General features: G+C 38.6%; 2 protein-coding genes across 3 annotated transcripts in view; one reads left to right on the top strand and one right to left on the bottom strand.

Annotated features, from left to right (window-relative positions):
• Window positions 1-307: 307 nt before the first annotated feature.
• On the top strand, window positions 308-8,885 carry gss (glutathione synthetase). The gene is made up of 13 exons (XM_082145167.1): window positions 308-475; window positions 1,224-1,362; window positions 1,866-2,011; window positions 3,104-3,179; window positions 3,373-3,512; window positions 3,664-3,780; window positions 3,903-3,983; window positions 4,231-4,308; window positions 5,015-5,084; window positions 5,177-5,371; window positions 5,934-6,015; window positions 6,097-6,286; window positions 6,969-8,885. Exons 2-13 carry the CDS (start codon window positions 1,234-1,236, stop codon window positions 7,090-7,092), a joined length of 1,428 nt encoding a protein of 475 aa, XP_082001293.1. The 5' UTR covers window positions 308-475; window positions 1,224-1,233; the 3' UTR covers window positions 7,093-8,885.
• Window positions 8,269-13,317, bottom strand: part of slc2a4rg (SLC2A4 regulator) — a 67,154-nt gene continuing 62,105 nt past the window's right edge. For both annotated transcript variants that reach the window (XM_082145169.1, XM_082145170.1), the window contains 2 exons: window positions 12,235-12,356; window positions 8,269-12,147 (listed from right to left, as the gene is read on the bottom strand). In XM_082145169.1, coding sequence (XP_082001295.1) covers window positions 12,036-12,147; window positions 12,235-12,356 — 234 coding nt within the window. In that variant the 3' untranslated portion in view covers window positions 8,269-12,035. The remainder of the gene's footprint in view (window positions 12,148-12,234; window positions 12,357-13,317) is intronic.

Below are 13,317 nucleotides of genomic sequence, written 5' to 3'. Positions count from 1 at the left end.
CGTTTCACTATCGACCTCGTGAATGGTTGCAGCCGCAGCCCTATAAATGCCAGACATTGGGTTCTAAACTATAAAGCTAGGATGACTAGACTTCCCCGTATTATTTTTTTTTATCCTGTTTTTTGGTTTCCCATTCCTTGTTTTACAGCACGTTCAAAAAGAAAGAACGACAATGCTTCTGTATGAAGCTGAAACATAAAGGATGCAAGCTGCCGTTAAAAATCATTGAGGAAGAAGCCTCGTGCTGCGCGCGCACGTGGACAGTGGCGTCATCAGCGTTCTGTTCACTGATTGGATACTGTTGTTGTGTACGAGCCGAACAGGAACAGCACCACACAGTTAGCAGTACGACTGAAACACTTCACATGATTGCCAGTCTGACCTCAACCTGAGCAGGTGAACTGAGCCTAAATATTATACAGACCCACTGTAAACAAGGAGCTTCAGTGGCACGGGAGTGGCCCGCGAACATCAGGTAACGTTATGCCATAACTCCACGGAGACACGAGCTAGTGTTGACATGTAGTGTGCTGTCTTCTGTAAGAGTTAGTGCAGTTGTTGTGTCATGATGAGTACAGGTTTCTGAACAGCGGGTTATGCTGTGTACAGTCTCATTCATTCTTCTGCGAGTCTCTGCCTACCGTAAAGCCACTTCCCTTTCTCACCAGTACAAAGTCCGAGGAATGGAAGTTTAATAATATACGATTCATAAATAAAGGTTAAAACGGATGCAATGCTTATTCTTGAGTAATGAACAATGTTTAAACAAGTTTCAGTTGTTAAATAACATTTCAAAGTGTTTAAATTCGTTTTTTTGGACTGTTTTTATGTCAGGCAGGCAGTGCAACCAACTAGTTGTATGTATATACTGCAGTTGTACCACCTGCCATTTAAAAAGTGTATCAACCTAAGTTACCCATACTTGAAATTAGCCGTTTTTACCAGTAAAAATGAATTCATACTAAATAGGTTTTATAGAATAAAGGGATTTATGTCATGAATTTATCAAATTATTTTAAAAGGAATTCATGCACTTGGACACACAAATATGCTCGTCATGTCATTGACCCATAAACAAAAAATGATGTTATAATTTCATGATATAATCTTTCCAATAAAAGTAAAACATCTATCTGAAAGTTGGTATCTCCATAAAAATACAGCTTTCTTGTGAAAATCTGTGGCATGAGTAATGACTACAATGTGTTTCATTCTGATTGTAGATTCTCTGCTATGTCTGTCAAACTGGAGGATGTCCTGAAAGATGAAAACCTGATCAAAAATCTAGAAGAGATCGCAAAAGACACCGCGCTTTTACATGGGGTGTTGATGCGGACCAAAGAAACGCCAAACTCTCCTGAAGTAAGAGCACGTCATTGTTTCATGTGCTTGGAAGAAATGTCATTTAGACATTTACGAGCACTGTTCATCCATGCTGCAAAATCCCACAGAGGACAGTTTTGCATTGCAAATCAATCTACAGTAAATTAATGAAACTCATGCCACTATAAAGGCAGCGACAGGCTCTTTTCCCGTTCATGTAAGGTGGCACTGTAGACCTAACCCAGATCTAACCAAGACTCCTAGATAGCCAATTATTCATTAAATACAGGGAAAGATGATTTCAAATGAGCGTTAGCATTGAAACACAAACTGACATCTCGTCACAGAGTTTGCAGTTGATTCACAGCCACGTCTGGAATTCTGTTTGTCCTACGGTGGTGTTTTGTTTCTGGATTATGGAGAGTTAGTTCTGCCCGGTTGAGTCGATGCCGAGCAGAAACCCCTCGCTCAGAGAATCAGGAGTGACTGAAGAGCTCTGCTGGTGTCCATACATGCCCAAATAAATGTGTGTTTGTTGACAGGTGGTGAGTTATGCACCGATCACGCTGTTCCCCACACCGGTGCCCACAGCACTCTTTCATCAGGCACTGGCAGTACAGACACATTTTAACCGGTTGGTGGACCGAGTGAGCCAGGATCCCACCTTTCTAGAAGAAACTCTGGCCAGGTATGATATACTTGCTCTATTATTGGGATTTACTAAATTAATAACTAACTAAATTTGTGAGTTGATAAATCTAATAATTAATTCAATCATAAAAATGTAAAATCGCAACAAATAAATAAAAGAATATCAATATAAAACACTAAAAAATAATAAATATTAAATTTTTACCTGCATTTCTTGCATTACTGACATCAGAGAATCGTGAACATGTAAATGTGAGATTTTAAGTTAATAATTCAAGAACATTTTTTAGGCCAAAGAGTTGTGGCTGACATTTTTTTTTTTTATTTAGGAAGCCTTGCCCTGTTTAATTGCTAATTGAGAATCCTTTTTCTTTGTACATGGTTAAACTTTACAATAAGGTTCATTAGTTAACATTAGTTAATATATTAGCTAACATGAACTAACCATATGCAATACATTAGTTACTGTATGTGTTCATCTTTGTTAACTTTAGTTAAAGGGTTAGTTCACCCAAAAATGAAAATTCTGTCAGTAATTACTCAGTGAGAAAGCTCTCAGATTTCATCAAGAATATCTTAATTTGTGTTCCGAAGATGAACGAAGGTCTTACGGGGTTGGAACAACACGAGGGTGAGTAATTACTGACAGAACTTTCATTTTTGGGTGAATTATCCCTTTAATAAAAATACAGCTGTTCATTGTCTGTTCATGTTAGTTCACAGTGCATTCACTAATGTTAACAAGATTTTAATAAAGTATTAGTAAATGTTGAAATTAACATTAACAAAGAATAAATGCTGTATAAGTGCAGTTCATTATTAGTTCATGCTAGCTAATGTAGTTAACTAATGTTAACCATATACATTTTATTGGTGTTATTTAAAATTAATGTCATATGTTCTCCTTATACTATCTCCTTATATCTTAATATGCAGAGACAATCAAAATATTGCTCTGATAGTTGTGAAATCATGACACTGTAACACTGACTCTGCAAATGGCATGAGAACAATCTGTCTGTCCAAATAATGGCATTTTAAAAAAAAACTGTTAGTATTTTGCAATTCCATCTAGTGCCACTAGAGGTATTATATGTCATATAATATTTATTTATGTATTCTTCAACAGCACTATCAAAGTTGACGATTTTACAGCCAGACTTTTCAGCATATACAAACAAGTTCAACAGGAACATCTACCCCAGGTATAATAATTTACCAGCGGTTTGTTGTTTAAACTACCATGTTACACATTAGAAACTTTTACTTCACTGTTCATGTTCTATTATAGATGTTGTACAGCTGACTTCATATAAACGTAACATTAATATAACCTAATTGCACATGTACTTTAGATACATATATTTAAACTATACAGTATCTCATGTGTTCCCCAAGTCAATAGTGCTGGGCCTGAATCGCTCCGATTACATGTTGGACCACAGACCAGGCGGCGGGACGTCTCTAAAGCAGATTGAAATCAACACTATTGCTGCAAGTTTTGGCGGTCTTGCTTCACGGACACCAGATGTCCATCGGTAAGTCCGAGCAAAATGGTCAATTGAATCTCCGAACAGCTCTAAAAAGTAACTCCGCTAGAGGAGATTGTGTATTAAAATGATGCACTGGTTTATAACTGAATGATGTTTGTCGTCAGTGCTGTGATCAACTGTTTCTCAATCCTGTAAGACACATTCTGAAGGTCGCAAACCTGCCAGAGGAGTGTGATCGTGTTCTGGACAACAACCCAGCAGCGGGTCTGGCGAGAGGTTTGGCCAAGGCCTGGCAGCTCTATGGATCTGAGAGGTGTGTTAAACACTCTGACTTGAGTTGGACTAACAACTAGTGAGACTTTTCAGTGTTGTCGAATGAAGTCTCTTCTGCTCACCAAGACTGCATATATTTACAGCTGATGTTGTCCCTTACAGGGCTGTGGTTATGTTTCTGGTCGAGGAGGTTCAGAGGAATATTTATGACCATCGATACGTAGAGAATGAGCTGTGGAAAAGGTACAGTATGTAGTCAGATAGTTTGCTATAGTCAGAATTCATTGTCAAGCTATTTTACATTAGTTACTATGTAACTACTATGTAACTACATTAGTAAGTACTGAGTAGCTGTCGTGAGCAACATGTACGTAATGTCTATACATATTCCACTGCCTGTTATTAATAATACATGTTAATTAGTGGTGTTTGTGAAGCAAAGCATCTTTTACTGGGGCAAAAGCGATGATCTGTTGTGTTATATGTACAGAAATATTCCGGTAATAAGAAGACAGTTTGAAGATGTTTGCAGAACCGGATCTCTGGATCAGAGCAAGAGGCTCTTTGTGTGAGTGATTGTGATTCAGTATCACACATTTCTCATCTGTCCAACACATTAATATTAGCATTGGACAATACTTGAGAGCAATGTTTAGTCAAAACTAGGGGTGTAACAATATACCGTCACAATATATCGCAATACAAAAATGCAACAATATGTATCGTGGATAGTTCACCCAAAATAAAAATTCAAGTTTTCAGAGTTTTAGTGTCAGTACTACATTATATAATATTGAATATAATGTATAATAATGCAATGGGGGAATATTTGTGGCTTCTGATAATGCCAAATGTCTTGTTACCAGTAAAAAGTGGCCTACGTTATTTTAAATATCTAGTGAGTGACAGTGCAATCATATTCGTCTAAAATAATTCTGTATTTTCAATTTCAGAATCATGAATATTTTTTATCTGGTGTCAATATTGTCCTGTGCATTGGGTTATCATCACCAATTCCAAGCCTATTCATTTACACCCACAATGTAATACCAAATTTAGCATTTAAATCAACAGTGCATTTTTTGTTAACTTTTTATCATATGTCTTGGAGTATCGCAATAATATCGTATCGTGACATGTATCGAATCGTGACGTGAGGGTATTGTTACACCCCTAGTCAAAACATTTACATTACTATTTTTTCCAACTTCAAGATTGAAATTGTGTCAACTGACAAACATGTCAATAAAGGCCTAATTTTTCAATTCCTGCAGAGATGGCCGTGAGATAGCCATTGTTTACTTCCGTAACGGATACATGCCCCAAAACTACACCTCAGAGCGGGTGAGGACATGGAAATGTATGGACATTCTCAGAAATGTGTGTGGTGTGATCAGTTTTGAGTGTTGAGTGTAAATCAAACCCGTATGTTTCAGAGCTGGGAGGCTCGTCTGATGATGGAGCGCTCTCTGGCGGTGAAGTGTCCCGACATCAGTACCCATCTCGCTGGAACTAAGAAGGTGCAGCAGGAATTGGCCCGTCCGGGGGTTCTGGAGCGCTTCTTCCCTGACGAACCTGAAACAGTTGCTCAGATTCGGGCCACTTTCGCTGGGCTGTACACCCTGGACATGGTAGAGGAGCAACACTGTAGACGTGGGGTGCTGAATCCTGCTTGAGAAGACAGACCCTATGATCACATCCAACTCTAATGAAGCACTTCAACCAAACTCTTATACAAGAGTCAATGAATCAACAGAACACTCAAAGTAGTGTGGTCAAAAAGTACTAAAATTAAAAAATGACGTATACCAGCATTTCCTTCTAGCATTTTGAGCGCTGTTGAACAAATTCTTAAACACCTCTGATTGGCCATTGTTTTGATGCGCTCAACATATATGTCTCTGATTGGCCATTGTGTTGATGCGTTGTGTTGATCTCATGTGACACTACAATATAGAGATTTATGGAAAGATGCCACATCTACATTTACACAGGAATCGCTATCATAAAGCCGCAGTCAATGACATAAAACTTTATTTTTATTATATTGATATGCTAACCTTGTTAGGAACTAAACTTTTAGAAAGTTTGAAGGTCAGAAGCAGGATTGAGTACCACTGTTGATTTCTTAACGGTATTTTAAATTTAATTTTTATGCAACCGATTTGAAATGGTCGACCTGTCTTTCCACAGGGAGAAGACGGTGATAAAACGGTAGCAATGGCTTTGGCCAATCCTGATCAGTATGTGCTGAAACCTCAGAGGGAGGGAGGAGGTGAGTGTTCACAAGTCATGTCCTGTGTACTCGCTCACATGTATATCACAAACACTTGCTCAGAGGTTTCCTATGTCGCAGGCAACAACATTTACGGCAGTGAGATCTGTGAGGTGCTGGAGAACCTGAAGAACTCCAGTGAGAGGACAGCCTACATCCTGATGGACAAGATCCAGCCCGTCCCGGTCCAGAACTACCTGCTCCGGCCCGGAGCTCCTCTGAGACCAAACTCCTGTCTGAGTGAACTGGGCGCGTTCGGAGCGTATGTCAGGTGGGATCAACAAAACACATCTTAAAAACACAGGGCCCTATCTTACACCCGACGCAATGCAGCGCCAGGCGTCTCGAGACGCAAGTGTGGTTTGCTAGTTTCAGCCCGACGCAGTTTTCATTTTCACATCCTGCGCCATGTTGTTTAAATAGCAAATGCATTTGTGCCCATTTGTGCACCCTGGTCTGAAAACGAGGTGTGTTCTGGAGCATTGTTGGCACGTTGCTATTTTGAGGCAACTGAAATAGACTGCGCCATTGACCAATGAAAACCTGGTCTAAAGTCAATGACGCAATATATATATTTTTTTATTTCAAGAGCGCGTTAGTAATATTCGCCTACAGGCGGGTGCACAACGCATGTACACTTTGTCCCATAGATGGTCTGCTTGCGAGCTTTAACCTCACTTTAACCTCGCAGATCCAATTCCTCGCAAGAGAAGCGTTCAGTTTTTCCGCTTGCAAATTCCGCCATTTAAATAGCGAATCCGCCATGGCGTGAGCGCAACTGGCTTTTAAAGGGAATGGGAGATGAGACTCTGATTGGTTTATTCCACATTACGCCCAAAACACACCCATTACTCATTAGGAGAATAGGGACAACCCTTTTAGACCATGTGCTTAGATCGTTAAAATAGTGCCCAGTGTCACAGCAAGTCACTGCATCTTTTTCACACACACAGGAAAGGCAAAGACGTGGTGTTTAATGAATGTGTGGGCCACCTGCTGAGGACCAAGAGCTCTGAGCACGCTGATGGGGGCGTTGCTGCAGGAGTAGCAGTGCTGGACAACCCACTGCTGGTCTGAACTACAGCACCACACACTGGACCGGAGGAGAATCACATACCACTGACTTCCCATGAGTCCTTCTCTGTCTGGCATCTGTTTTATCTGAGATTAGTGTTGAATATTCCCTAAAGATGCCGTAGTGTCGATCAATGGGGAACCTTATGACTGAACCGCTGATTTTGTGTACATGTTTAATACCTCATTCAAGGATTCATTTGTTGGAGTGTGTGAGTAGTCAGTTGTTTTATAAAATATTTTTTTCACCGACATGTTTCTTTTTTCAGTTATATAAATTGGTAACTGATTTTATTAAACCACACTGGTAACTTTCCATTGTAATCAGCATTTATGGTCAAACAATCAGATAGTAGTTGATGATAATGTTTATGATCATGATAGTCTCAGTTAAAGCTGAATTGCAGCACAACAGTTTTCAACATTGATAATAAGAAGACATGTTTCTTGAGCAGAAAATCAGAATGTTAGAAGGATTTCTGAAGGATCATGTGACGCTAATCCGTGTATCGTTCATTCAGTCGTTTTTTTGTATTTCATATTTAAAGTAGAAAAATGAGAAAACGGTTCCTTTTTCTTTATTTTTTTAGAATAAAAAATGTATTAAAAACCACAACTCAGCTTGATTTTTCATTCTGAGGTAGGAAAATGAATAAACAACTTGAATATTCGATTTCTACACATGGGCGGGAATTAAACGCCCCTACCTCGGAACGAAAAATCAAGCTGAATTCTTGTTTTTCTTTTAAATAAAAAAAGTAAAAATTAACCGTTTTCTAATTTTTCTACTTTCAATATGAAATAAAAAAAAAAACGACTGAACGAATGATACACGGATTGACGCTGAAGACTTGAGTAATGATGCCAAAAATTCAATCACAGGAATAAATTGCATTTTAAAATATATTAACATAGAAAACGTATTATGAATCTTAATATTTTCACAATATTACTGTTTTTACTGTTTCATCAAATGAATGCAGTCTCAGTGAGCGTAAGAAACGTACTTCAAAAACATTACCAACCAAACTTTTGAACGGTAGTGCAAGTAATTGTGGAAACATTATGTAATTTTAACGAAATGTCACAAAAATCATTGATTAGGATGTTCTAGAATCATTTACTGGAGATTATTTTTAGCATTCACAAATAAAGAAAAAATCTAATTCCACTCAAAGCTCTTTCTGAAATCCATGTTTATTTCAATCTCCACATTACAGCCACAAGAAATCACACTCTCATCACCAACCAACCAAACGAAGTCAACACCGGAAAAACCTCCATCCTCTCGTTCATTCACTCAACTGTCACTGTCAACTTCCGAAAAACAATAATGGTTCCAATAAAGCAAGATAGTACAAAGATGATACAAGACATGCATCAAATCTCATCCAATGAACAATGAAAAAGTGAAAGGGCTTGACGCAATGACAAGACCTCGACAGTTAAACAAGGCAGAAAGAGAATCGTATGATGTATGTTTATGTTAAAGCTGTATTGAATAGCGGGATTATTGTAAAGATGCTTTTTTAACTCTGAAATGTTTCGAAAGTTACAAAGAGAGTAAGTGGAGGTTTTTTTTTTTTTTTTTTTACACATTTTCTTGGTTGTTTAGCTTAATATCCTGGCCGAAGAAGCAACAGGCATTCAGTGAAGTTAGAATAACGGGGAAAAGACAGATAAAGGTTCAGACGAACTAACATCTATCGGAATGTGCAGGACAGGAAGACGCAATGATCCACATAGCAACGTCCCTCCTCCTCACAATAATACATACACAGACGCCATGATCGCGTGCATCGATGCAAGCGTCAACTGAAAATGAAAACGAAAGGAAAAAACACTGAGTGGTTCAAACTACTTGATATGAAAGAAAATAAAAGACCGAAAGAAGTTTGTGTGAGAAAAAATGAACTCAGATCATAGGCGTTTTCATTTTGTAGATTTTTTACATTCATTCATGCTTCTTCCCCCCCCCCCCCCCCCCCCCCCCCCCCCCGTTTCCCCTCAGCCCAAAATATACAATGATATTATATTCATTACTTAAAAAAAAAAAAAGTAATTTTCACTCTTATGATTTTACTATTATATTATCAAAGTCTTGGCAAAGAAGCCTTGAAAGTAATAAATGTATTTAACGCGTCACTGTCTGACCGCCTGATTTTTGATGCCTAAAATCGTCCCATGACTCTTTTCCTATGAAGAAAAACAATGTTTAACATGAGAAAGGATTTTTCGTATAAATCGAGACAGTGACGTTCCCTAAAAACGAGGCTGAAGGCCTGCAGTCGCATGTCGCCGTCATGAACCGCGAGGCCGTAAAGTACCGCCACGTAAGCTTATAGCTGCGAGGTCAGCGGAAAGACCCCGTCCCTGACCCGATGAAGAGAAGCACGGCGGTTTCGCTTTTTTTAAAAACTTCAATTTCTGCGTATAAAAACGGTACATCAAAAATATACGTTTTGTGCAGTACAAGTTAGTGCAATTACATTTTTTCCCTCTTGTTCTTCTCATTGGCACTTAGTGAAGGTTACGATCATTAGAGGAACGCTCTTTCCTTTCTGACCACTAAAAGAGAAGACAAAGCTGCTCTAAGCTGTGATTGGACAATATACTTTGATTGATAAGATTCGGTCATTTGGCAATTAGGCACTTGCCCAGTTGTTTCTTTGAACCTCTACATTTTGATTGCCAGTTTTGTTTGGTTTGATAAAAGCTCAAACGAGATTTAATCTTCAACCTGGAAGGCGGAAAATAATGTGTCAAATGATTAGATTTGATAGAGGATTAGAGTTTCTTTTCAAAGGAATAATTCATCCCAAAATTGAGTGAACTTTATCCTCCAAGGGATTATTCACTCAAAATTTGTCGTTCCAAAACATTTTTCAAAACACAAGAGAAGGTATTTCGAAAAATGTATCTGTGGTGTTTTTGTCCATACAATGAAAGTCAATGGGGTCCAATGTGAGGTTTCACATAAATCATACAGATTTGGAACAAGATGAGGGTCACTAAACGATGACCGAATGTTAATTTTGGGGTGAACTATCCCTTTAATGATACAGATCACATTCACATGTCCAGTGACTATCAGTGTTTCATTTCACTGCAAAAAAAGGATTTTCTAACTCAGTATTTTTGTTTTCCAGTATGAATATCTAAACATTCTTAAAGGAATAGTTTAGGAAAATGAAAATTCTGTCATCATTTGCTCTCCCTCGAGTTGTTCCAAACCTGTATGAGTTTCTTTCATCTGTTGAACACAAAAGAAGATATTTTGAAGAAAGTTGGTAACCAGACAGAGAGTTTTTTTGCTACTATGGAAGTCAATGGCTGCCGTCAACTGCCTGGTTACCGACATTCTTTAAAATATCTTCTTTTGTGTTCAACAGATGAAAGAAACTCGCACAGGTTTGGAACAACTTGAGAGTGTGTAACTATCGCTTTAAATCAAGATATATTTACTTGAGAAGCAACATAATTTAATCGTCATATTTTCTGAAAAACATCAAGTGAGTTTATGCTTAAAACAAGAATATTGCTTTTCTGAAACATATTTTTCAGAAACTAACACTTAACATCAGGTCATTTCCATTCTTAAGTAAGTGTATCTTGATTCAAGAGTTTTTAGATATTAGTAATGGAAAACAAGACGAAAATACAAAGCTAATCATTTTTGGCAGTGTAACAGCTCAGAGCTGCTTGGCTCATATTGAGAGGGTCTGTTTACATGAAGACGTCCCATGATCACCTCCATATGAAAAGAAAGCACAGTGGAAGACATCTACATGTTAACAGAGCAAGCGTTTCCTTAACGTGAATAATATCCATAAGCTGAACGAGAAGCGAATAATTCCTTAGGAAGCACAATGTGGCCCGAAATTGCCACAAAGACTCCGCGATCGTGTGTTTGTGTGGAAAACACTTGATTTATGGATCACATTAGACTGGGATGTCCTGTTGGGATGACGGTTAAATCTGAAGTGTGGCTGGTTAAAGTGCCTGCCATTGAATTAATACTGTGGACTGACAGGAATAAACCTCATAGCTTATAAAGAGGCAGTTGATCTGTGAGGGACAGAATGGTTTCGGTGCGTAAGCGCAGAGAGAGGCCATTTTACATTCCTGCACTCGCGCTGCTCGCGCTGAAGTACACAGAGGTCTCTCTCCGTAAGGCTCATTCTTGTTTAGAGGTATTACTTTAGCAATGTGTGTCGAAACAGTTCTTGACTATTAAGCGGAAACGCTCACCGTGTACGCGAACGCGCCGATCCCAATGCTAAACTGCACTCTGCTTTATCGAAATAGAAAACTAAATGATTTTCATGGCCGTTAAAAGTGCTTGAAGGCAAAATAAAGCGTTGAGTCCAGAAACAGTTCGATTTTGAAGCTTAGGCTAAATGACGTCCGTAAATGAATTTTGAGATTCTCGTGTAAGAGGGTTAACTGTTTAAAATACTCAATACCCAGTCAAAATAGCTTACAGAGTTTTAAACAGTTAAAAAAACTGCTTCTATAAAGTCTGCCACACTGAAAATCATGGAAAATCGTTAGCTGTATTCCACAAAAACATGAAAGTAAAATAAACTGCCTGAAAATTCTGCTTTGATTGTTTCATTTCTGGATTACTTGTGAAAAAGTAACTTGTTTTTGCCATAATACGCAATGCAGCAAAAGCCAATAAGCTTTTTTTTCCCAAAGTATTTTCCTCTTTTTTGCTTTTTATCAGTTTTTTATTCTGAATAGCAGTCTCGTTGTTCCACTATGGAAGCGGTAGGAAAAGAGCACCCCCTTGTGGCCTGGAGGAATAAGTGACATTTAGAAGGCCACACGCCTCAGACGGCTCATCAAGTCCCCCTGTGAGAGTGTGCAGGAGATATCGGTGCTCAGTCCGTGGAACAGGCGCAATAAAAGAGCACGTTTCGAAGCGGGCTATAGGATAAAGCTCAGTCAGTGAAGCGCTGGCAGGCCTTCTTCCAACGGCACGCTGTGCACCACAGGTCCCTCTTCTCCATGCCGTACACTTTTCGGCACTTCTTGGCTTCGCCGCGTGGTTTCCTGAGGAAATAGTTCACATAGTTTGGGTTAGCTGTGATGCAAGGCTCCAAAATCATCATGCAGGCATGAGCCCGGCGGACGGGTTACCTGGTTCCAGTGGTGGCTTTGGAAGCGGAGGTGTTGTTGGTGTGTGCTTTGCTGACAGTGGTGTGGTTAACAGGTTGTCTCTTCTCTCCGATGCTCACAGTGCGGATTTGAGTCATCGGGCCCTGCAAAGGCATTATATATTAAAGGTGATCTGTCGTTCACAAAAGCACAACCAAATACTCAAGAAGTGAAGACATGCTTACATCACAGCTGACACTTCTACCATTCATAAGTTTGGGTTCGGTAAGATTTCTGAATGTTTTTGATACCATTTAAAATAAAATAAATTTCCTAGCTTCATGCATTCTTTTTGTATCAACTCCTGAATGTGGGTACGTTTAATAAAAAAGCAACATTTTGAGCAAAAAGCTGAGAAAATCACGTTTGTGTCAAAGACTACATTCAGATCGGATTCAGAATGAAGATCAAAACACAGATGGAGTAGATCGAGTCCATCAACACCCCTAATGCTTACTTTATGCAGTTTAAAACTTCTATGCAGTTTAATGTCTGATGATCACATTATTTTACATGTGCGCAAGTAATGCTTCTATCACTTGTTTCTGCTTCTTCACATGCGTTTCTGATCATGAGATTCTGTACTCTTTCAGAAGATGTGTAATAGCACCCCCTACCATATAACAGTGAAAACACGGATTGCTGAAAAATTCAGTCAATGCCGGGGAAAGAGTTAATATATTTTGAAATGTAATAAACTCCTGTGAATTTTCAGCATCATTACTCCTGTCTTCAGTGTCAAGTGTCATTCAGAAATCATTCTAATATGATGATTTGATACTCAAGAAACATTTCTGATTATTATCAATGTAGACAACAGTTGTGCTGCTTCATATTTTTGTGGAAACCGTGATACATTTTTTACCAGGATTCTTTGAAAGTTTAAAAGAATAGCATTTATTTAAAATATAATTGGTTTGTAGCATTATAAATGTCTTTGCTGAATGAATGGTTGTGAGGGAGCATGAAGAATTATTTTCACACATGAATTGACACTCTGAGTCCAGACCTTAAATTCACTGAAAGTCTTTGGGATGTGCTGGAGGAGACTTTACAGAGCGCTGG

This window comes from Leuciscus leuciscus, assembly GCF_965113295.1.
Source record: "Leuciscus leuciscus genome assembly, chromosome: 18".
Classification (NCBI taxonomy): Eukaryota; Metazoa; Chordata; class Actinopteri; order Cypriniformes; family Leuciscidae; genus Leuciscus; species Leuciscus leuciscus.
This window is presented reverse-complemented; position numbering and strand designations above follow the sequence as displayed.

Coding starts and splice junctions, on each gene's coding strand:
- gss (XM_082145167.1), top strand. CDS start 1,234: ATGTCTGTCAAACTGGAGGATGTCCTGAAAGATGAAAACCTGATCAAA. Junction 1,363..1,865: donor AAACGCCAAACTCTCCTGAA/GTAAGAGCACGT, acceptor GTTTGTTGACAG/GTGGTGAGTTATGCACCGAT. Junction 3,180..3,372: donor AACAGGAACATCTACCCCAG/GTATAATAATTT, acceptor GTGTTCCCCAAG/TCAATAGTGCTGGGCCTGAA.